The sequence below is a fragment of the Ambystoma mexicanum genome, chromosome 13 (assembly GCF_040938575.1).
Source record: "Ambystoma mexicanum isolate Mex_15411 chromosome 13, UKY_AmexF1_1, whole genome shotgun sequence".
Lineage (NCBI taxonomy): Eukaryota > Metazoa > Chordata > Amphibia > Caudata > Ambystomatidae > Ambystoma > Ambystoma mexicanum.
Genome location: NC_090938.1, coordinates 637,817,721 through 637,841,702, shown reverse-complemented (window position 1 = coordinate 637,841,702; position 23,982 = coordinate 637,817,721). Strand labels below are relative to the sequence as shown.

The 23,982-nt window shown below is 49.2% G+C and overlaps 1 protein-coding gene across 1 annotated transcript in view; it reads left to right on the top strand.

The window, feature by feature from the left end:
* Positions 1–23,982, top strand: part of IGF2BP1 (insulin like growth factor 2 mRNA binding protein 1) — a 699,136-nt gene that overhangs the window by 369,396 nt on the left and 305,758 nt on the right. The window contains exon 7 of the mRNA XM_069634579.1: positions 14,553–14,687. Within this exon, the coding sequence (XP_069490680.1) occupies positions 14,553–14,687 (135 nt within the window). The remainder of the gene's footprint in view (positions 1–14,552; positions 14,688–23,982) is intronic.

The following is a 23,982-nucleotide window of genomic DNA, read 5'->3' as shown; positions in this document are numbered from 1 at the left end:
AAAGGATCTCACTATATGCCCTGTTCTAGACCTGCAAACAAGTATGTCAAACCTCAAAAGTTCATGACAACCCTTCAGGAGGTAATACCACTTCTGCAGCAAGGGGATTACATGGCCACATTGAACATGAAAGATGCATACTTTCATTTTTCAATGCTATCAGTGCACAAAGTATCTCTGGTTCATGATAGGACACCCACTATAAGTTCAATTTTCTCCCCTTCGGCATTGCCTCATCCACAAAGGTGCTGGCGGTAGTAGCAGCTCGCCTGCGCAGGCAGTCCATCCCAGTCTAGCCTCACCTCTATGACTGGCTCATAACAGGGGACTTTTATGGAACATGCCAGACAAATACCCAAAGGACAGTAGATCTCTTCAACCTAGGATACTCCATCGAGAAAAAATCCAGACTAACTCCCAGGCAAATCAGTTTCTGGGGGCTCTAATTCATACATAAAATGGGCTGGTCTGCACCTCTGAGTGGGTTCAAAACATGCTGTTCCAGATCCCTTGCTATGTAGCCAATCACCAAGTGACCGTACGCAAAGCCATGCGACTGATCAGGATGATGGCTTCTTGTGTCTACCTAGTTCCACACGCTCGCCTGCACATGTGCCCTGTGCAAGAGTGGCTCTCGAGCCAATGGTGTCAGGCCAGTGGGATGATCTAGTGGTTGTCTCGGCAGTCCTCTTTCAGTCTCTTAAGTGATGGCCAAGGGAAAACCTTCTGCAGGGGAAAACCTTCACCACCCCCGCAGTAGAAGCCACTCTCCCCACAGACTCGTCTGACTGGGCAGGGAGCTCACCTCCAACGCACGGCGTGTGGTCTCCATCAGTAGCATCCAATCACAACCTGTTGGAAATACTTAAACAGGGGAGCACTCGCTCTCTAAGGCTGGCAAACTGTCCCAGAACATTTGCAAGTGGGGTACTAAAACACATGTTCCTTCTTGCACAACATGTTCCAGGGGAACTCTATCTTTTGGCAGACGTACTCAATAGCGACTTCTCATTACCAGGTAGACCTTTTACTCAACGTCTTCACAGAATGGGGCTTCCCAAAGATCGACTTATTAGCCACTTTGGAGAAAGCCCAATGCCTAGATTATGCCTCCAGGTACCCACAGAACGGCTCCAAGGGGACAGGTCTTTAGATAACATGGTCTGGGAGATTGTCTGAGACCCCACCTCCCCCCTGATTACCCTGCTCAACAGAATAGAGCACAAGATGCCCCAAGAACCAGTCACGATAATCCTGATGGCCCCTATGTGGGCCTGTCATGATTCCTGCCCCTCATGTCCCCATCCCTCCAAGATGTCTGGCTGCAGCCAGGTCACAATCACCTACATGGCCCTCAAGGGCCTCTCCATCCCTCCAAAGACCCACTTGGAGTCAGACTTGGCGCTTGTGGCACCAGACTCACTCACTCCCATAGGATAACATTGGGAATTGGACTTGTAGTGCATTGATGGGGACAAGATGGATGCCCCCACATATTTCGTTTCCCAGAACTGCATGTGCAGTCTAGTCTTTTGGGTGTGGTTCAGCCCAGAGACACCTGGGATACCCAGAGACTATTTAAGCCACGCCCAGGCTGAGAAACATGCTTTGTGTTTTCTGTACCTGCAGCGTGACACTCACCGTGTTCGGATCGGTCTCCAGTAGGCCTGCATCTTTCTTCTGCGTTCAGCCCCTGCAAGAACACAAACACGTTACAAACAGCCTTAGCTTGTAGCGCTTCTGCCCATCATTCATCGCTCCTTCTGCTCTACGGGCATCTTCGGCGGTGTCTTTCCCATCCCGGCACGCCGCTTCTAAGGGAAAGGAACCGAAAAAAAGCATTAGTAAGCATTCCGCAAATCTTCGCTTATTTTAAAATACTGTACAAGCTTCAAACGCTTACCTGAATCCCAGCCACTCTGGGGGAACTCTGTCTCTGGAACTTCTCATCCATCTGCAAGAGGGAAAAAACACTCAAGGTTAGCGTGGAAACATCTAGAGGCGCCGCATACCGCGCTTACTCACCGCATTTCTTCTTCATAATTGGCATCCACGCTGAAAACGCTGCGGCACCTAAAAGACACCGAAAAAGAACTTGGTTCAATACGAATCGGTCGCATGGCGCTCTTATTCACCTTCAGCACTACTCATCTCAGCAGCACGTCTCCATCCCCGGACGCCGGCCATCATCTAAGGAAAGGAACGAAGTTAGCGAACTGTTCAAAAGACTCATTATACTTACCTGTCGGACTCTAGTAACTAGGCAGCAACGAGCCTGCATCAATCAACGCGCCCCTGCGCTGAAAGCAGGATGGAGAGCACACTTTCCAAGAAAACAAGGTGAGCTGTGGATCAAAGGAAGGAGTTGGACCCCGGGGAAGAAGGGGTTCAAGCGCACAGAGACAATAGGGAGTTAAACTCTACCAATCCTGTGTTTCAGGCCCAGTCTCCTGTCGAATAGACTCCAGGGAAGGGTTTGAGGTCGTAAGAGGTCAGAACAGGCTGAGTGACGTCCCGTGGATACCAGGTGAGCGTTACACCGTCATCCTTGGTTCTCCATCTCATGGCGATGTCAGTCTTCCCCTCCCAGGAAGCTGCCGTGCCTGTACAACATGCTGTCTCAAGATCAGGGAGAGACGCTACACCCATGCCCTCAACCTCAGTCTGGCTCCTGAGGTCATAGAGTTTGGGCACCTGCCACCAAACATTGCTACTCCAGCAAATGGAAGCCCTTTATCTGGTGTAATGGCAAGGGCATCAATCTTATTGATTGCTCACTTAAAGATATCGGCCTTTACCTAACCCATCTGTTGGATTCAGGACTGGTTTTCAGTTCTCTGTCCACTTAGCCTCACTTTCAACGTACACCACGTCCCAGAGCAAAGTTTCATGTTGGGAAACTCCTGTAAGTAAAGCTGGATGCGATGGGGTAAAAATACTTCATCCCCCCCCTATCTCCGACCTAGCTCCCGAGTGGGACCGGAATGTTTTTCTTGCCAGACTAATGGTACCTCCCTTTGAACCCATGCACAAGTCTAGCATTAAAGCACTCACCTACAAGGCTGCCTTCCTGCTGGCGATCACCTCTATAAGGAGAGGTGGTGAACTTCAGGCCTTTTCAGTTCAGGACCCATTTGTCACACGCACACACCCTCGGTTTGCGTTCAAATTTATCTCAAAGTTCCATGTTAACCAGTCCATAGAACTACCCGCCTTTTTTCAGAACCCCACTAACGTGGCGGAAAGAAGCCTTCACACACTGGATGTAAGGAGAGTGATTATCTACGATCTGGAAAAGACAAAGCCACGAAGACAACCAGTTCTTCATCTCCGTGGCAGCTGGTAGAGAAGGGGACCCTGTTTCTCAATCAGCTATTTTGAGGGGATTGGGTCCTCCGACATATTCCATATCTGACAGGTAATCATCACAGCTGTGCTGCTTTGGAAATTTTTCTGCGTCGAAGACGTTGATGCGCTGTCCTCGAGGGCCTACGTCGAGCTGACGTCACCGGATGTTATAAGTAGGACGCACAACGCCCGTAGCCTCCGTTCCATTTTTTCTGCGAACATGTTCGCTTCGGAGATCTCGGCGCGCCTCGGGTCTTCTGAGTTCTATCGGTTCTTCGAACCAGTTTGTTTGTGAAGATTTCCATGATGTCTTAGTCTTCTACCCCGTGGCCGGGTTTCAAGAAGTCAGGACTGCGGCTCCAAGATGTCGCTGATGGACCTGCACGACACCTGCCTCTGGTGCCTCGGTGAGGACCACGCCACAGACTATTGTGACGATTGCCAGGCGTTAACTTCGAAGGCCTTGCTGGAGCGTAAGAAGAAGCTTTCTGTCGGTAAGGTGTCCAAGCCCCGGAAGTCGAAATCCACTGGGCTTTCGACTGACGATTCGAAGGGAGACTCTCCGCATCGTCGGCGTAAGTCCAGGGACTCTCGGTCTCGGAGCGGGTCGCGCTGTTCTTCTGCCTCTTTGAGGCACTCACAGAAGCACCTTCATCGGTCACCTTCCTCGTCCCACGACTCCGCCCGTCGGCCGGTCGCTTGTCCCACGGGATTCATTCTGTAAGGTGATGATGGCCATTTTTCAGTTGCAGGGCTCCATTCTGTCTGCGCCGTCGAAAGACGCCGGCAGGGAACGTGCTAGAGACAATGTTTGCATGCCTTCGGGCTCGAGCGGTCGTCGCGATCACCGGAAACCTTCGAGGTCCCAGTCGGACAAGGTGGATCGCTCTAGGCATGCCCGCTACGGGTCCTGGTACTCGACGCCATGGAGACGTCTGAGCTTGTGAGGTCTTCGATGAAGACGTCGACACATTTGGCGCCGAGACCATCTAAGGACTCTCTCGAGGCTCCGCCTCTGAGGAAGCCATTGACACCATTAGCGCCGAGGCTGTTGAAGGACACGCTTGGGGCTCTGCCCTTGAGGCCTGTGTCGAAGCCATCAGCGCCACGCTCTATGCCGATTCCGTTGACGCCTTCTGAGGAGGATTTTTCGGAGGTGCCCCGGAGACTGGTGGAAACTCAAAGGCCCTGCAGAAGTCAGGAAGGCCTGTATTCGAGCCTTTTTCTGTGCCCTCATCCAGGGATTTATTCCAGCCTATGGATTGCATCTCTGAACTGGATGAAGGGTCTGATGAAGGTATGGTTCCTGACAAACTCATGTCTGTTCATAGTCAGCTAGAAGACCTGCGTCAGTCCTTGCACGACACCAGTGGTCTGGACACACCTCCGGAGGTTGAGCTCGGTAGGCCTGGTATGCACACCGAGGCCTTGTACCGGCGCCTTATGTCGAGAGTGACGGAATACTTGGGGTGGTCTGCGCCACCAGTGGATTTTCTGCAGGATGACCTGACGGATATCCTTGACAAAGGTCCCCCAACTGACCTGGTACTGCCATTCCATATGGCCTTGCAAAGGAGGGTGGCAGTGGCTTGGACTGCTCCGGTGAGTCTCCCGGCAGTGAGCAAGTCTTTGCTGAGAAAATACCGTCCAGCCAGTAGCGAACCCAGCTACTTGACTATGCACCCCACTCCGGAGAGTTTGGTGGTGCAGGCGGCTACGGCCCCGGCAAAACGGGCATCGTACCCTACCGTCCCTCCTGATAGGGATGACAAACGTTTTGATGGCTGGGCGAAGAAAGTGTTTTCTTCAGGGGGTGTGGCTTTGCAGGCAGCCAACTCCGTGTGCCATAGCACGTTTCACTCATACTGTGCAATTGTCTCTTTGGCGGCGAAGGGGAGGAACGGGATGGCTTTCTTGCTCTTGTTCAGGATGGCAAGGATGCCATGTGTGAATCTGTTCAGTCGGGTCTGGACATGGCAGATTGCGTCAGCCGGTCCATGGCAGCGAGCATCGTAATGCACAGATTTGCGTGGTTGCAGAAGTCTGTTTGCTCCTGATGTACAAATCCGGCTTCTCAACCTGCCCTTTGATGGTGAACCTCTTTTTGGCAGCAAAGCTGACGAGAGCCTTGAGAGGTAGCAGACCTCCAAAGCTGCTGCAAAGTCGTGCGCTGCAGGTCACCAACCTCCGCCTTTTCGTCCTAGGAGACAGCAATGGAGGGGAGGTTCCTTTCAATATTGTTCATCCTTTGGTAGATGTAGACGAGCTGCAAGTCAAAGGGGCCACCGTAGGAGCACCAGAGGTGGAAAACAAGGTACTCGAGGTGCCAAGGCCGCTTGGCAGTTGCCTCTTTACCCTCAGGCAATGCTGCAGCCGCTTCAGCTCAGTCATTAGGCCGTGGCCCATGGTTCTCCGGTTGGGGGAAGGCTGGCGCAGCATCTTGTAGAATGACGTGCCAATACTTCAGATGTGTGGGTTCTGGAGATCATAGCCCACGGCTACTGTCTTACTTTCTGGCAGAGGCCTCACGACAATCCACCGGGGAATCTCTCTTTGAAGAGTCTGGATCCGCTCCTTGCGCAGGAAATAAAATCCCTGCTGGAGAAAGGTGCCATAGAACTGGTGCCTGTAGCGAGAGGAACAAGGGATGGTATTCTCCTTATTTTTTTATTTCGAAGAAAGACTGAGGATTGAGACCCATCATGGACTTGCGTGGTTTGAAAAAGCTCCTCAGGAAGGACAAGTTCAAGATGGTTACTCTTTCAAGTCCTCCAGGGCCTTAATCTTCAGGACTGGGTGGTGTCTCGACTTCAAGGACGCTTACTTTCATGTGCTGATCCATCCCAAGCACAAGAAGAACCTGAAGTTCGCGGTTGGCGACTCGCACTTTCAGTTTCGGGACCTGCTGTTCGGATTGACCTCCGCCCGAGGGTTTTCACCAAGCTCATGGTGGTGTTGGCAGCATATCTCAGGAAAGGGGGATTCACGTCTACCCCTACCTGTACGATTGGTTGGTCAGGGCGCGCTCTCCCGAGCAAGTCCTGGATCTGTCAGTCACCTGCCACTCCCTTCACAAGCTGGGCTTCTCCCTCAACTTGAAGTCCCACTTGACGCCAACGCAGAGGCTCCAGTACATCGGAGGAGTGCCCGACACGTCCCTGGGGCAGTGTTTCCCTCCCCAGGTGAGGGCTCCTCACATTCAGCAGATGGTGCACAAGTTTCAACATGCCCAGAGTCCCCCGGCGTTAAGAGTTCTTGAGGTTGCTCGGCCTCATGGCATCCTGCATTCTTCTGGTGCCAAGGCCAGGTTGCGGATGAGATCTCTGCAATGGGCTCTCAAGATGCAGTGGTCACAGTCCACCGGCAGGATGTTGGACCCTGTTCAGGTGCCGCCCTCAGTCGCCCAAGATCTTCTGTGGTGGGCCGTCAAAGGCAATCTGATGAGGGGGGCTCCATTTTGGCTACCCTGGCCGGAGGTGTCGATTGTGACGGACGCATCCCTCACGGGATGGGGAGCTCATGCCGACGAGTTCAGTCAGTGGTCGTTCGTCTCCGGAGTCCAGACTCCATAACAATCTGTTGGAGCTGAGGGCCGTCAGGCTTGTCCTTAAGGCTTTTCTGCCGACTGTGCGAGGGAAGAATGTCCTGATTCTGACGGACAACACAGTGGCCATGCACTACCTCAACAAAAAGGGGGGGAGGCAGGGGTCACTTCCTCTGTGCAGGGAGGCAATTCAGCTCTGGTTCTGGGCCATCGAGCAGGAAATTTCAATCTCGGCAGTTCATCTGGCCGGAGACGAAAACGAGACGGCGGACACTCTGAGCAGGCAGAGCGCGATCTCTCATGAGTGGGAGCTGGCTCAGGAGATTCTCCTGGAGATCTTCACCCTTGGGGGACCCCACAAGTGGATCTCTTCGCCTCCAGTGTCAACCGGAAGTGCGAAAGGTTCTGCTCGCTGGAATTTCCTCCAAGAGGAGCCTTAGGGGACGCGTTCGTGGTGGAGTGGTCCTTCCCACTGCTGTATGCGTTCGAGTCCCCGTCATCCCGCAAGCGCTGCAGAGGTTACGGAGGTTCGGTTCCTGGATGATCCTCATTGCCCTGCCATAGGCCCGGAGAGCATGGTACCCGGACCTTCTCGACTTGTCCATCTGCCATCCACGCTGTCTTCCCTACCGAGACGATCTGCTCTCACAGGAGGGGGGGGGTGGGGGTCAGGTTCTCCATCCAGAGGTCAGATCGCTCAACCTTCATGCTTGGCTTTTGAAAGGTTGAGGTATAAGGATTGGGACCTCCCTGAAGAAGTGATGGAGGTGTTGCTTTCGGCCAGACGGCCTGCAACAAAGTCCCTGTACCGTTGCCGTTGGAGAAAGTTCTGCGACTGGTGCATGGTTAAGAATGTGGATCCTCTTTCATGTGACATTCCTGTGGTTCTCTTTTTTGCTTTCGTTAGCCCACACGTTCCAGCAAGTGGGGTACCATTACAAGTTACCTGGCGGCGCTGTCCATATTTAAGCGCTCCTCTGAGGAGTGTTCTTATTTTAAAATTCCTTTAATTTCTCAGTTTCTGAAAGGGCTCACTAATGTTTCCACCGTCACCTTTCCAGGTGCCCAGTTGGGATTTGAACCTTGTTCTAAAATTCCTAATGGGTGCTCCATTTGAGCCTTTACATTCCTGTCCTTTGAGACTGTTTAACCCTTAAAACTGTATTTTTAGTTGCAGTTACCTCCACTTGCAGAGTGAGTTGCAGGCACTTTCTGTTAAGCCACCCTTCAGTGTTTCATAAGGATAGGGTTTTCCTTGGGGTTCGTCCTTCCTTTCTTCTGAAAGTGGTGTCAGAATTTCATTTTAGGCAGGTCATTCTTCCAGCATTTTATCCTCCTCATCCTGGTAAGGAAGAGGAGAGGCTCCATAGATTGGATCCTAGGAGAGCTTTAAGTTTCTACATTTCACGCATGTCCCGGGTCGGAGTGGATGATCAGCTCTTTATAGGTTACGCTGGAAGGCGATTGGGACAAGCTGTTACTAAGCGGACTTTGTCTAGATGGATTTCTTGGCAATTTCTGAATGTTGCCGCTTAGCGGGTAAGGACCCTCCGGTAGGCTTACGGGCCCATTCTGCTAGGGGGGTATGGCTGCCGCTACTGCCCTGCAGAGGGGTGTTCCTATTCGTAACATCTGTGAAGTAGCCACATGGGCTTCGGTCCATACTTTTGTAAGACCCTACTCCCTAGATTCTATCCATGGGCAGGATCTGGCCTTTGGCAAGATGGTCCTTTACTCTGCAATTTAATTGGGCATTCTAAATTTCTATATTCTAAATTTTCCCTCCTCCATGCGTTGGTACTGCTTTGGGAGTCTGTCATAGATATGGAATACGTCGGAGCACCCTATCCCCTCGAAGAACAAGTTGCTCTCTTACCTGGTAACGTTCTTTCGATGGGATGGTCCGAAAACATATTCCATATCGCTCCCTTCCCTACCTGCCCCGCAACAGAATTTCTTATGTGATTGCAGCTTACATTTCCGCAAGGCTTTCTGTGGTTATACTGGCAGATGATTGGTGCCACACATTCTGGGAAAAAACTACAACTGACGCTACGGGCGTCGTACGTCCTACTTGTAACATCCGGTGACGTCAGCTCGACGGAGGCCCTCGAGGACAGCTTATCGATGTCATCGACACAGGACGCAGACGCGGAAAACTTTTTCCGAAGCAGCACAGCTGTGGTGATTACCTGTCATAGATATGAAATACGTCGTCGGACCATCCCATCGAAAGAACTTTACCAGCTAAGAGAGTAACTTGTTCTTCATGGATCGTAAACTGCATCAGTGTTACTCTTGCCAAGAGAGATCTCTTTCACGCCTAGAGCACAGTACTCGGGGCACAGGGCCTACCATAGCATTCATTGCACATGTTCCTCTAGATTCTATTTGTAAAGCAGCAACCCGGATGCACACACCTTTACACAACACTACTGCCTGGATACACACTCTTGGTCTGATTCTCTGGTGGGACAAGCAGTGCTAAGACATCTTTGCTAATGTTCCTTCACACATCCCACCACCATCTCTGGGTACTGCTTGCTAGTTTATGCACAGCATGTGACTCTAAGCAGATACAATCATCAGAAATGCTATTACGGTGAGTAACGCATGTCTTCTGATGCTTGTGAATCTGCTTAGATTCACATGTGCCCACCCTTCCTCCCCTCTTGGAGTACAGGCAACATAGATAACTTACACCTTTCTCTCTGTACTGACTCACGATAGTCATAAGGCTCCTTCATGGCAGAAAACACAATCGGAGGGACTTCGGGTACACTACACGTCATGTTAGGAATAGTGTTGCAGGCATGCCCATGTCCCCTTTTGATCCTTGAAACAAAGCTGCAATACTCAGAGATTACCACTAGATATCGTATGCACAGCATGGGAATCTAAGCAGATACAATCAGAAATGCTATTACGATAAGTAATGCATGGATTCACATACAAACCCTCCCTCCTTCCCCTTTGCAGCACTTCTTGGTCATACTGCCACTTTACGTGCTTACTAAATCTGAAGATGGCTGCTAGGGGAGGGGCTTAGGGAGAGAACTATCATTGGCTGGGGGCATTATGACCCAGAGGACAGTGATTGGTTTATGAGAGAACTACAGATTTGTAAGTGAAAGTGAAACTGCGTTTCTTTTACCAAGGATTACCAGCCTTCCTTCCTCCCCTTGTGAAGTAGAAGGAACATAGACTTCTTACACCTTCTCTCTTCTGTAGTACTCGCTCACGCACTCCCCTCACGGTAGAAAAAAAACAGTGGGCCCTCAACGTGCAAGGGATTTTGGGCACACTACACGTCACGGATAGTGTTAGTCATGCCCATGTTGATGTCCCTTTCGATATTCGAAAGAAAGATGCAATATGCTATGTTAGGCAAGATTGTTTGCAGTACCCTGTGAGAGACTGCACCAGCATTGTCCTCTTTGCAATAGTTAACCCAACCTTTGGTATAAGCATGTACTACACAAGTTGGTAGACTGATGAGCAGCTAGGCTTATCTCAAGAGGGGCCATGTGAGCCGTAGGGTTATTACAGATTCAGTCACGAGTATCCAAATAAACACGTACACTCAAGGTTTCTTGATTAAACAATTATTTATTAAAGTAAATTGAATAAGCCTTCTTTAGAAGGGAGCAAATATGTGTAACACAAAAATATACTTCAAGATGCACACTGTTTCAATAAATCATACACCCATTTTGGATGGCACACAGATACTGACTACACCCTGACGTGACTTAACTAGGACACTGTGGACATTGATAAATCAGTGGCACATTTAGAGCAATACTGAGGTTAGTGTCAAAAAGAAAAGATGAGGGAAGAAGCCGTGTTTAACAAATATTCTTAAGCAGGTAAGTACTTTTGAACCCTCCAATGCTAAGTAAATTAAGCCTTTCCTGGGGGAGAGACAAAACACAAAGTCCGAGGTAAGCAGAGTTTTTCAGGGAGCCAGGACAGCCAATGTTAGTTGAGCCAAAGTCTAGGTGAGCTGAAGCACGTCTTGCTGGTAGGTAAAGTCTTGCACAATGTTTTAGAAGTCTTTGTATAAAAATGAATTCACTGTAGGGCCACAAGCTGGGAAGCTTGTGAGGGGCAAAGCTGCAAGCAACTCTGTAAAAGCAACCAAGAAAAGACTCAACTGAGAGCAAGGCTACACAAGAGCTAAGTCCCCTTAGTTTTACAGTACGTTTGATTAGAAGAAATTGGTTCCAGCCTGCTTCTGTTCCTGTGTAGATCTGCAGATCCTGTTCCTGGACCTCTGCCGTGGGGACGAGGGAGGACGCCTGGGGACTCCTACACTACAAATTGAAGGTTAGCGGCAGCAATGGGCAAATTTCAGATCAGCAGCACTTGCGGTTCTCGGATACCTTTTTATGGACTTTCCTTGCATCTGGGGTTTACCACTCTGTTGAGGTAGCTTATGCTTAGGCAGTCCTGCTTCATAGCTCGGGTCCGACTTGGACACTCACTCGATTCTAGTCTTCCTCTACCTGACACTGTTCCTGCAGCAGCAGTGGAAGTACAGCAACCTCAGAGATTTCCAGATGAGCTTGTCTTGGGGTTGATGAGGCAAATTTGGAGCTTCAGCACTACATCAGGGCTTCACCGGGCAAACCACCAGTCCAGGAGTTGCAGCAGGCGTCTCTTCCAAGTTCTTCGGATTCTTTCGTCCAGTGGGTGACTCAGCCTTCCAAGCAAAAAGCCTCGCCTTTTATGCAGGTTTCTCCCATTCATTCGCAGCCTAGCTGTCGATCACACAGCAGGGTGGCTGTACTCCAAGGACTGCCAGCCAATCACCTTTGGGTGCATTCCTGTAACCAAGGGATTTAAGCACAGGGAGTTTCGGGCACCTCGCCCACTTCCTGCCCCTGCCCGACACGCTGGAGCCAGAGGTGGGCTTCACTGGTGAATCCTGCCAAAGACAAAATGAACAAAGGGACCAAACCTAGTTTGGCGCGCAAAGTAAACCTCAAGAAGGACCTTTCTAACAAGAAATGGCGTAAAAAGACCGGGTCATTTTGACCAAATGGGCACCCATGGGTGCTTTACTGGGGCTGCAATTGCAGCCTGCGGTCGAAACACACAATGGTAGGAAAAAGTAAACCACTGCCACCAGCCATTAATGTTAAAAAAGGGTAACATAAAAATGTTACATGAGAAACTAGACAAGGGGGATATTAAGTAACCCCTCCAGCACCCTAGTGTTAAGCTAGTGTGTGCTGGTCTAGAAAGTTACAAAATGTAAGTAGTCAATTTCACTTCTCTGCTCTTGGAAACAGTAGTTTCACCAAGAGAAGGTATTTCAACCTTTGGGAGATCTTAGAGACTGCCTCGTGCCACTGCACTGAATGGGCTGGGTGTCGCAATGTAAAGATGATGCCTATGGAGTTTGTCAGGCTCCAAGGTCAAATCACAGAAAAATACGGGAGGGTGTGAAAAAGGTCTCAGTCCAGGTTAGAAGTTAAAAGTCCAACAAAAATGGCTGGTGTTTTCTAAGGTAGAAGATAATTGGCGCATTTCTGAGAATTCTCCCTAACACATGTCTTATAGAACTTGGATCATGATGTATTTGTTAGGAAAGATTTCCCCTGACTGCACCTTTCCTTCCATCTTTATGGAACCCCAGACTACTTGATTTTTTTCTTTTTGATTCTGTCATGCTCTTTTTGCAGTGCAGTGAAGCCTTACGCTTGTGGCAGCAGTGACTTTTTTCCCACTTTTGAAGACTTTCATTTTAGCCTTACCGCGTTTGGCTACTAACTGGCTGCTGGTCAAAAATGCCAGCGCCACAAATGTTTGCTTGTCCTTTTGCTTTCTTGTTCTTAGCCTTCTTCCTGGCCTGAGAGGCCAGGAAAATCCTTATAAGGACTTCAAGTGCCCAGGAAAGCAGAAGCTTTTGGTGGGCTACTGGAGGGCTGGTTGCTTGCTGGGCGTGGGCTGGGACTGTTGGGTCCCCCACAAACCTGTTTCAGTGTGTCTGAGGGGTATGCAAGAATGTTCCTGCCAGTGGTCCTGTTTGGACCACTAGTTGGGGTGGGGCGTTGGGAGCTAGTCATGTCATTGGCTAGTGAGAGCTGCAGGTTTTACCTGGCTTTTACTAGAAGAGGACCCCTGCACCCATTCCTCAAAGATCCTGGAGAAACCTGCGGTGGGATGGGGATAGATCCTCAGCTGGCCTTATGAGACTAACCTCCGCGAAATGACGGTGTCCTAGCACCAAGGGGACCAGAGATGGAAAGGAAAGTCTGACACCGGTATTTGAGTCCTTTTGCGTTGCCGTGCTGCAGTGACCACAGTCCAAAATCGCTTACCTGACCAGAGTCCAGTCCTGAGAGGGGTCTTGCCTCGATTTTTTTTTTTCTTTTGCTGCATTCTTCCATCGAGATTCCTTGCAACAGTGAAAAACACCAACCAGAGATCAGCTAGAACCTGCAACTCCTGCAAATTGAAGACTAACACTTTCGGTGGAAAAAGCAACTTCGGACCCTCTTCCTTTGTCTTGCCAAGTCTGGGGAAGGAGTACGGGGTGAGTTACAGAGCTTCTTACCTACCCCTACACTCCCATTCTAAGTCAGTGGGCCTATAATGAACCTTTATTCTAACAATATTGGCTTTGCCTTTGCTTGTTTTCACAAAACCTCTAAAAGTTGGGACTACTGCTAGCCAGTTTAACTTGTACTCTGACAATTGGAACCCTTCACTGGACTCCAGAGGCCCTACCTGCATTTTTACCTGCCTCAAAGATTCTGTGGAACTTTACCTGAACTATTGGGCAAAAGGCCCCAGACAACTTAGGGCTGGACAATTTAAGTTGGATCATTCTCTGTGGACCTTGAGTGCATGATAACCTTACCTTTCCTTTGCAGGCGTTTATGTATATTATGCCCTCTGATAAGTGATTGTATATATGTATCAATTTTGTCTAGTGTTGTGTGATAACTCTACTTGCTAGAAGTCCCTTTTCTAGTATTTTGGCCAATAAATAAGTGTATGTTTATACATCTTGTCTAAGTGTAATCTGATTCCCATTGTGAGAACTCATTGTGGACCCTTTACAAGCTCACCACCTTTGTAAAACCTAGCCTAGACAGTCTGTTGCTGCGACCTGAACTGATTTGGCTACAGTTCCCCAGGGTTGTCACTGTCACAATATAGGTTGGCCTTCTATACATCTGTCCACCAGGCCAGAATACAGAAAATCAGTCCTAGCAAAATTCAAATCAATTGTCAGTGGCATACAAAGGCCATCTGGTCCCTCTGATCTTGCCTTTTAGCCTTCCTGCACCAACAACTGCTCCCTATTTAGTGATCTGTGAAATCGCTAAGATATGTACTTCACAGTATGGGCTCGACAGAGATCCGATCTTGTACGGCAAAGATCTGCATAGAGCCTGGCACTGAAAACTGTCTTCAGAGACTTGATTATATTTGTGTGGACATTGTTCTGCATTTAACCTTTGAATCTTAATCCCACTAATGAGTTTTATTGCAGATGAATGCAAACCAGGTGTATTATTCATTTTAAGTCTTGGATACAATAACTTAATGTGCAGAATTGCTCATCGAATGTTGATTTGCTGATCAAGTTTTTAATTCGCACTCAAATACGTTTTTCAAACTAATGTATGCCTTATACACGCAGAATCGACGTGCATAGGAAGGAGAATGCTGGTGCTGCAGAGAAGGCAATCAGCATCCACTCCACTCCAGAAGGGTGCTCTGCAGCATGTAAGATGATCTTGGAAATAATGCAGAAGGAAGCAAAGGACACAAAGACGTAAGAACGTTGCTAACCTGTTCACTGTCTGTAAGCTACCTGGCCTCTGCAGTGAATTGAAGTGGGGCATGCAGTATTGTTCCTAAAGTTTGTGCTGCCTTAAGCCCAAGAATCTCTTGTGAACTGAAAGTTTCTAGTTACATTCCATTCACCCTTTTAAATGTCATTTCATCACTTTTCCCTTCCACCCTTTCCCATCATGTTCTCGTGATTTCTAGTTTACTGTTGAGATGAGTTTCCAAAATAAACCTACGGGCAAACCTATAATGGTGATCAGGGAGACAACGTGGTCTAGCAAAAAACAGTCATGGTAAAGTAGATCGGCGTGGGTGGTCTAGGGTAACAATGAGTCCACACAGAACAGCAATAATTCAGGCTAGACGGGTGAGTACAAAACTTTACAATTATTTATTATGCCTTTAAAATGCACATTAACAAGTAAAACGTCCAGGCAGATGTTGTCAAACACTATAGAATGTATACACATTCACCCTTGGGCGAAGAAAAGGCATGTGACCCAATAACCGTTGTAACAGATACTCGAATGCATTTATTTGAGTAAAATGCACACTAGAATAACTGTAGGTTTCCCTGACACTTAGTAAGTCCAGCCCTAAAATGATTTTGGGCCTTGTGCCCTCAAGTCGTCAGTTCTAAAGTTCTACTTTTCAGATAGATTTGTTAAGAGATTAGAGGATGTCAGTTGTTATGATACAAAGTTGAATAGTAATTTGCTGTTACGTTAAAGGTTCTTATACCGCACCTTATCACCACCTGCGTGATCCCTATGCAGATCTGTAAACCAATAGGGTAAGGGGTTGGAAGTTATTAGGACTGAGCTTGAGAAAAGAGCAAGAGAGCTGTGATGTGCTGTTGGCAGTTTCTGGTCAGATTACACTGTTCGCTGAGTGAAAGTGTGGTTTATTTATTTTGTTTTTTTTTCTGGTTGGTAGCCATCCTATGCTGTTGTGCAAGACTATGAAGTAGTAGTACTAGTAATTTATATAGTGCCTTTTCCCAGGTGTATGGCCTCAACACGCTTGTGGTGGGAATGCCCTCCGACACAGAGGTCCAGGTGTGGGGAGAATTCTTGAACTGGTCATACGATCCTGTGCATTTGGACAAGGTTAGCAATTAGGCAGGCTATGCTCAAGTAAGCAACCCAAGAGGTCCGGCATGTGGATGGGTGCTGAGGGAGGTCATGACAGTGCGGTAGTGCAAGAGGTTTGTTATGTGACCAGCTAGACGAATGTTGTTGTAGATTGTTGCTGTATTTTAATGGCAGAGGTGTTGAGGCATGCCTGGTGTAAAGAGGCGAAACTGTTTTGTCCCGCTAGACTGTATTTTCGTTGTCATGGCTGCATTCTAAAATGCATGGATGGAAAGCAATGCCTACGCAGCTGTCAACCGAAGTGGTGCGTCTATTCGTACATTAAGCTCAGATGGAGCTTATCTTTGATCCCATTGTGCGATCCGATCGTACAGTCAGACGCAGATAAGTAAAGTTCAGACAAGTAAACTCTCTCCATCCCAAACACTAGAATGGGCAGGGGAAGAGAGCTTTGACCAGACCTCCACTGATCAAGTCAGGCAAGAGTGATTTGGGGATAGGACTTTACGTTTATGTAACCCTATGGAGGGAGGGGGTGACTGGTATTTTAACCCCTCCCCCCACCTCCCACCTTGATGTCTCCAGAGAACACTGATGACGTTCCCGGTTATGTTGAGGACAGTCTTGTGAACTGTTGCGATAGATGAGGGAAACTGGGGTTGTGGGTGGCTGCTGAGGTCACATTTGTATGCAGAATTTAGTTTGTTGGTCGCAAAGCCTGGGGCATCTGTTCCATCACCTTTCAGCTCAACACCCAAATGAAGGAAAGATGGAGAGACAGCCAACGTCCAGACTCCTCAAGGGTGCGAAGACTGATTGCAGCAGGAGTCACCATGATCAGGTGGCAACGGACGAAGAAGGGTGTATTTGGAACCATGATGGCTGCAGCAAGGTAGCCCAGGAGAGAGATGGCCAGTCCACTGGTTGCTCCAAGGATTATTTGAAGGCATGGATTCTCCTGCTGGGGTTGATACTGGTTGTTCCCACTGGTCCAGGGGTCGAAGCACCACCAAAGGTAGTCTTGGCAACGGGTAGAGTAGTACGGTGCTGGTCAGCTGCAGGGGTTGTCCTTTGGTCGTGAGCAGGCTGGCTTTTGTACAGGACTCTGCCCCAACGATCTGCAGGAGTAGTTTTTATCCAAGATTCATAGTGGATGCACGTCCAGTTCCACCAAGGCTTTCCCCAGGAAATTGCTTCCAATAAATAGGAATTCCGGACCCAATAGGGCAGGAAGCAGGCCAAAGAACAAAATGCCCAAAGGGCAGCCACAAAACTGGTAGCAAAGCAGTTAGGACTGATGTTCTATACTCTGGCCTGGTGGACAGATGTATAGAGGGCCAACCTATATTGTGACCGACAACCTTGGGAGCTGTAGCCAAACTAGTTCAAGGTAGAAAATGGCGAGTGATCTATGCTAAATCTCAAGATGTGGTGAGCTTGTAAGGGGTCTACAATGTGCCCACAGTGAAACAGTCAAGGAACACACTTAGACAAACAGGTATAAAATACTTATTTACTTAGGCCAAATAACAGTGAAAATGATTGACAGGTAATATCACTCAATACTAAAAATTAGATGCATAGTAATGTGTCCCTTACTGGAGTAGCGCAAAATACCTGTCAAACCCCTGAAAAGGAAGGTACATGTTAGTACTGGCACCTAAGCTGTATGGGGCCTTGTGCCCAAAAGTTCAGCAAAGATCCATACAGTTTTGTGAAGCTGAAAAAAATGAAGTTGGGGTCTCTGGGTCCAGTGAACAGGTCCAAGTGTCAGAACAAGTTAAATTAGCTAACAGACGTGTTCCCGACTTTGAGTGCTTATGTGAATAAGCAATGGCAAAGCCAAAGTAAGACAAAAGTTTCTAAGTTACCAAACTTTTAAAAGGGAGTTAAGGGGTCAGGTAAGTATTGCTACAACTCGCCCCCCTGTATGAGGATTCTTCACAGGACTTGGCAGGTCAATTGAAAAAGGTCCAATGTAGCTTTTCCCGCCGTCAGGCTCAGCCATTGATTCCAAGGGGTCGCAGGTACGAGCAACTCTTCGGTCAGTGTTTAATGCTGGTGCTTGGTCTTCCAGTTGAATGCAGCAGAACTGGATGCAGCACCCCTCTCAGGATAGGAATGGATGCAAGTAAGCAGTTTCGGACAGTCACCGATGCACGGCAATGCTAAGGGATTCACTTGCTGCAACCAGACTTTCCCTCCTATCTCGGGTCCCCTTGATGCTAGGACCGCAAAATGTCGCAGAGGTAAGTTTTGTTGCACAAGCTGAAGAGATCACCCCTCAGCCCCACTCCCCGAGTTCCAGGTTTCCACTCTGAACGGTGACTTGTGCAGCACGGTAGCCCAACCTCTAAGCTGGTCAGCCACATGGCGGTCCTGGGGCACTTTCGAAGTCTCTACTTCATAGTACTCTGAGCTGATGTCGAAATGGATGTTCCCGCCACTCAAAAGGTTGCAGCTTCTTTGTAGGACTGGGATCTTCCACAAGGATCTATCAGGACAGCAGCCAAAGTTGGTTGCCAAGCCTTCTTCCGACTGGTCCACGGTCTACTTGCAAGTCTTGTAGCTGGACAGGAGACTTGGCTCCTTCCTTTTCTTTCGAGGACCTCCCCATAGTGGATGCAGGGGTCATCTTATCCTAAAAGCCAGTGAAGAGCAGCAGCTCCCACCAGCCAATGACAGATCTCTCTCCCCCCCCCCATACTGCCCCCCACACCCCAACAGTGGTCCAATCGGAACCACTGCCAGCAAAGCTCATGCATACCACTCAGACTGACACCAGTTTGTGGATTGGGACCACACGGTCCAAGCCCACTTCTTGGAAGCAAACACACATAGCTCTTTGCTTTTCCTGGGCACTAGAAGTCCATATAAGGATTTTCGTGGCATCCTAGGCCAGGAAGAAGCCTGAAAGACGAGATGGACAAGCAAAAAAATCTTGTGACATGGCCATGTTTGACCACTTGCCAGTTAGTAACCAAACACGGTAAGGCTAAAACGAAATGCACCAAAACATTGTAAAAAGTCACTGCTGCCACCAGCTTGTCCATTTAGCACACCTAGAGTAACCAACATTCTCCATCATGGGGTCTGGCATGGATTCACATGCTCATGAACTTTCCACCTGGACGCCTCGAGGTGAGTGCAGCGCAGTCAAGACCCTTCTGGGCCCTGATTTTTAGCTCCATCCGGCCCCTGCATAGGCCCCCTGCACCTGCGTGCACCGTCGCTTGTCCCGGCCCTCGCGCTCTCTCTTCCCCTTCCCGACCCTCCTCCCGCCTCCCAGCCCGCCCCCTCCCCTGATAGGCCACTTGCATTCCTGTGTAGGAAGTAGGCCCCTGCAACTCACCTCGAGCGCCACTTTCCACCTGGACGCCTCGAGGTGAGTGCAGCGCAGTCAAGACCCTTCTGGGCCCTGATTTTTAGCTCCATCCGGCCCCTGCATAGGCCCCCTGCACCTGCGTGCACCGTCGCTTGTCCCGGCCCTCGCGCTCTCTTCCCCTTCCCGACCCTCCTCCCGCCTCCCAGCCCGCTTTACAAACCCTCGGAGCGCGGTGAGTGTGCCCCCAGCAGCACCCTCCTGGTGTTTTTCCCCCCAGCCCTATGACTGGTAGGCCCGTGTCCAGTAGCTGGCCTTTGCATCCCTCCCTCCCCGCACCCGCTCATGGTTCCCCACCCCGCCTCCCGACCTCCCCTCCCTCCCTCCCTCCCATTGGTGCATCCACACTTCATCACCGGTCCTCCCAGGGCAGCCCTCTGCCCGGCAGCCCTCAGCGGCTAAGGGCCCCGAGGCCAAGGGCGACTCCAACAGAGGCGACTCCAGGAAGTGTCCGCAGGTGTCAGCAAGAGAAGCCAAGGAAGCCAGCAACCAACAGACACCAACAAAAACCGTGAGTGTGGCATGGGTGGGGAATAGAGCAATCACTCTACTCCAGAAAACCCCTGCCACTCTATCTTACCTATCAATAACATAAAGTGCAATAATACTTGCATGTCCACTCTTTTAGAACTGTGAATGTTAGCATGTCCACTCTTAGATAGAAGCGCCAAATCTAGACAGAAATGTGATTGTTAGCATGTGCCACACTTGCATGGAATTCTCAAGCTTAGCCCGCGTCGCATCTAGATGGAAATATGATGGTTTGCATGTGCCACACCTAAATGAAATTTCTCAAGTTTAGTCTGCGCCAAATCTAGACAGAAATATGACTGTTAGCATGTGCCACGCTTAGATGGAATTGCAGAAATGTGACTGCTAGCATATACCACACTTAGAGGTAACTACAGAAACGTGATTGTTAGCATGTGCCACACTTAATGGAATTTCTCAAGTTTAGTCTGCGCCTAATCTAGACAGAAATATGACTGTTAGCAGATATCACACTTAGATGGAATTTCAGAAATATGATGGTCAGCATGTGCCACACTCAGATGGAATTCCCAAGCTTAGTCCGCGTCGCATCCAGATAGAAATATGATGGTCAGCATGTGCCACACTCAGATGGAATTCCCAAGCTTAGTCCGCGTCGCATCTAGATAGAAATATGATGGTTAACATATGCCACACTCAGATGGAATTCCCAAGCTTAGCCCGCGTCGCATCTAGATAGAAATATGATGGTTAGCATATGCCACACTCGGATGGAATTTCAGGAATGGGACCATTAGCATATGTGACTCTTAGCATGCACCACACTTAGAATTATGAACCCTAGCTTGCGTCGCATCTAGATAGAAATGTGACTGTTAGCATGTACCGGACCTAGATGGAATCCCACAATTGCAAGGACAGCAATGCCAACTAACCAACCAACTAACAACTCCATCCCTCTGCAGACACCTCTCAAACTATAACCAAACACAACCACAAGCCTTAAACGCAGCAATCCGCACAAACTTCACAACAATGCAACAACAAAACAAACCACACATAGCCTTGCACAACAGCACACGACGACTACGGACCATAAAACACCCCAAGCCCGGCCGACGGAACCACCGGGCTGAGGCTGCCAACAGCACATCACTGCTCTCTTGCACTTTTACAGCTTATTCCTACTAACGCACCCCCTCTCCTCCCCTTTTCAGAGCCGCCAGAGCGCCAGGGGACCACTTCGGTGGTGATAGTGCGCGGTACAAATGACCTTTAACATTAACATTAACATGAATATTACCTGTTGTCGGGCTGGGAATCCTCAGTAAAAGAAAAGTTTCACTTAAACTGTATTTCTCCTCTAAACCAATCACTTTCCTCCGGGTCATGCTGCCCCCATCCAATGACAGTCTTCTCCCTAAACCCCTCCTCTGGCAGACATCTTCAGATTTTTTACCACACGCTTCAGCGTTGGGAGTCCTTCTGTTTGCTCTCCAAGCTATTTGTACGTTTTTCGTGTTTTTGGTGGAAAAAGTTCAATTTTTGTTTCAAAGGAGCAGTGGGCTCTTCTGCTGACAGCGGGGACCCACTGTCATTAAAATTCTGTGCCACTTAAGGGCAAAGATCCATAGACATTCTACAAGGCCATCTTGGGCCTTCTTTGCGCCCTCCTACCATGACAGAGAAGGAGAGAATGTCCCTCTTCAAGCCCTGCACCAAATGCGGGCTATGGAATGTGTTTGTGGGAGACGAACACCTGCAATGCCTCTACCGCCTGCACCCGGACCACAAGGAAGTAGAGTGAGATATGCCTTGGTTTCTCCAAGAAAACGTCGGACTGGCATAGTAGGCTGGCGGTGTGGCTTAACACAAACCAGGCCTCTGACACGTGCTCCTAGCAAGGTCATGCCTTGTCCAGGACCAGTCAGTCCAAGGAGCGGTCTTCTAAGTCCTTTGAGGGCGCCTCATCCGTGGGGACCCAAATAAGGCCAAGAGCCGCAAGTCAGTCTACTGGGATCGCTGCAGAAGCGGGTCCCAAAGTGGATAGGGCAAAATCCGCATCACCTTCCGCCCCCATTGTCGGCATACCTTCAAGCTTCTCTTCAAAGAGGAAGTCCTCTACCCTGGCTGAAGTATGGTAGAAATCTGAGACGCTGCTGACGGAGGAGAAGGCCGCACAGCCCAAGCAGGCTCAACGAGGTGATGACTACTAAGACAGCTGGTGCTGATCCTATGAGGGTAGCTTCCACGGCTCAGTGTCCCTTCCCCCCCAAGGTGCGACACTGCCTCAATGACTTTGGCAAAGTCTGCAGGCATGCTAGAAGAGGTGAAACCAGCCTGTTTCAAGACTGTTTGGGGTGTGGGGGAGGGGGAGTTGAGGACGCTCCAAAACAGCCCTTCCAGGCTGTCGCCCAAACCATGGCGGTCTCGTCCAGGGACAACTAAAATCAATCCTTGCACACGGTCCACAAGAATGTTGAAGAGGGTTATGACGGCGCAGGGCCTAGTATTCCTGTTCTGCCTTCTCGGCTGAGGGACATTTCCTTGGATATTCTGTCGACTCTACACACCTTGGTGTCAGAGATCCAGATGAGAATGTCTCTGGCACAGGTACCTGTGGTCCCTGTGAGAAACCAGAAGGTGTCTCACCCCCTAGTCCCTGGGGATCTGTAATCCAGGTGGCCTGCTTTTGGATCCAGTTCCTGGGATGGACAGTGCAGGAGAATCACTTGGATGAGCGGTCTTCAGGCAGTGGGGCGCCGGATGGTGAGATGCAGAATCCCCTTCCCTGTAACACTTTTTCCCATCCTAACAGGTAGGATATATAGGAACTTCAATCCCCCCCCGCCCCCTTTCCCCGACAGGAACACCTTTTCACGGACTGCTCACTGTAAGAAAAAATGGCTGAGCTGTATACCTGACATGTCCCAACACCAGGGTCATGCAATTGCTGATAATTACACACCTGACTTCATCACACTTCCCACACATGGATAAAAGGCAGAGCACAAAAGCACACACTGAGAAATGCAAAACAAGAGGAAGCAGCAGTTCCAAGATGGAAGCACAATACGAGGAGAAAAAATGGCAAGATCAGAGAGGGTTGCAAGGCGGTAAGTAGCCTGGACCCTTTTGGAGAAAAACCACTACTTTCACAAGCCATTGAGAATAAGAAACATAAGACCAGGAATTAACGCTGAAGAAAGGTCCGTTTATCGATGCGGGAGGACACTGGTACCTTTCGACAGACAAGGTGGGGAGGAGGGATTGCTGCTTTGGTAATGTCCTGGACTCTGACAACAAAGCAGCGCAAGCAGTCAGCACAGCTGGTGAGTCGGAAGACTGATGGCAGACTGGTCAGTGTTAAAACCAAGGTCGCAAGCGGCAACATTGTATATCTGCAAAGAATTGTGTGGAGGCGTATGTGATGAGCAACATGAATATAATCTAACATCTAAGGAGTTACTAACTATTTTGAAGCAAAGATGGAGACCATATACACTGGTCAGTCAACATGTGGGTGCTCATTCGAAGGTCTGTTAGGCATCCAACTGAGTGTAACATTTTGAACTCTGAAATTGAAGTTGTGCAACGGGCCAAGCACAACCCTCTGCACATTCGAAAGTCTTCGATAGCTAGTAAGAATTGCAATTGATCTGAGCCTGACTGAAGGAGACTAAATGTGACCAGGGGAATCTGGATTTGAGCCTGGAAGAGGGGCATCCAGGGTGAAGTGACTTGCCCCACTGAGTACTTGTAAAGGAACTTTTTGTTTGCTACATCAGGCCCTCTGAATCAAGAGACTTTTTGATAAAGTAAGAGGCTTGGGCATAGATGACCCTGATGTTGGTAATGGAACTGCTTCCTTGTGCCGAAGAAGCCAAAGTGTGCTATGCTTGAGTGTACCGCCTTGTCCTGTGCTGAAAATGTGGGGAAAGGAGGCCAACTACCTTAACATCCTGACTTATTTTCTTTTTCATGAACATTACCCCACACTATTTGTACTTGGCGGTAAAGATTGGCAATAGGTTTTTTTAGTATAGGCCCTTTCATTTTGACGAGACTCAACTAGGACTGCATTATTTGATGGTCGTACCGTGCTCCCGTCTGTAGCTTTAGGAATTGAAAGGCGTTTATCGCACCTTTTGTAGTTCAATAAACCACTTTGAACTGTGGTCTCTTACATACCATGCCTTGCTTGCATCCCCCAGGTTCCATCAGCCTCCAGCGAAGAAGCATCATATGACTCCTCCATATCGACCTCCTCCATGTCGGGCCCCTTCTCCGCCAGCAGACCCAGTTATGGG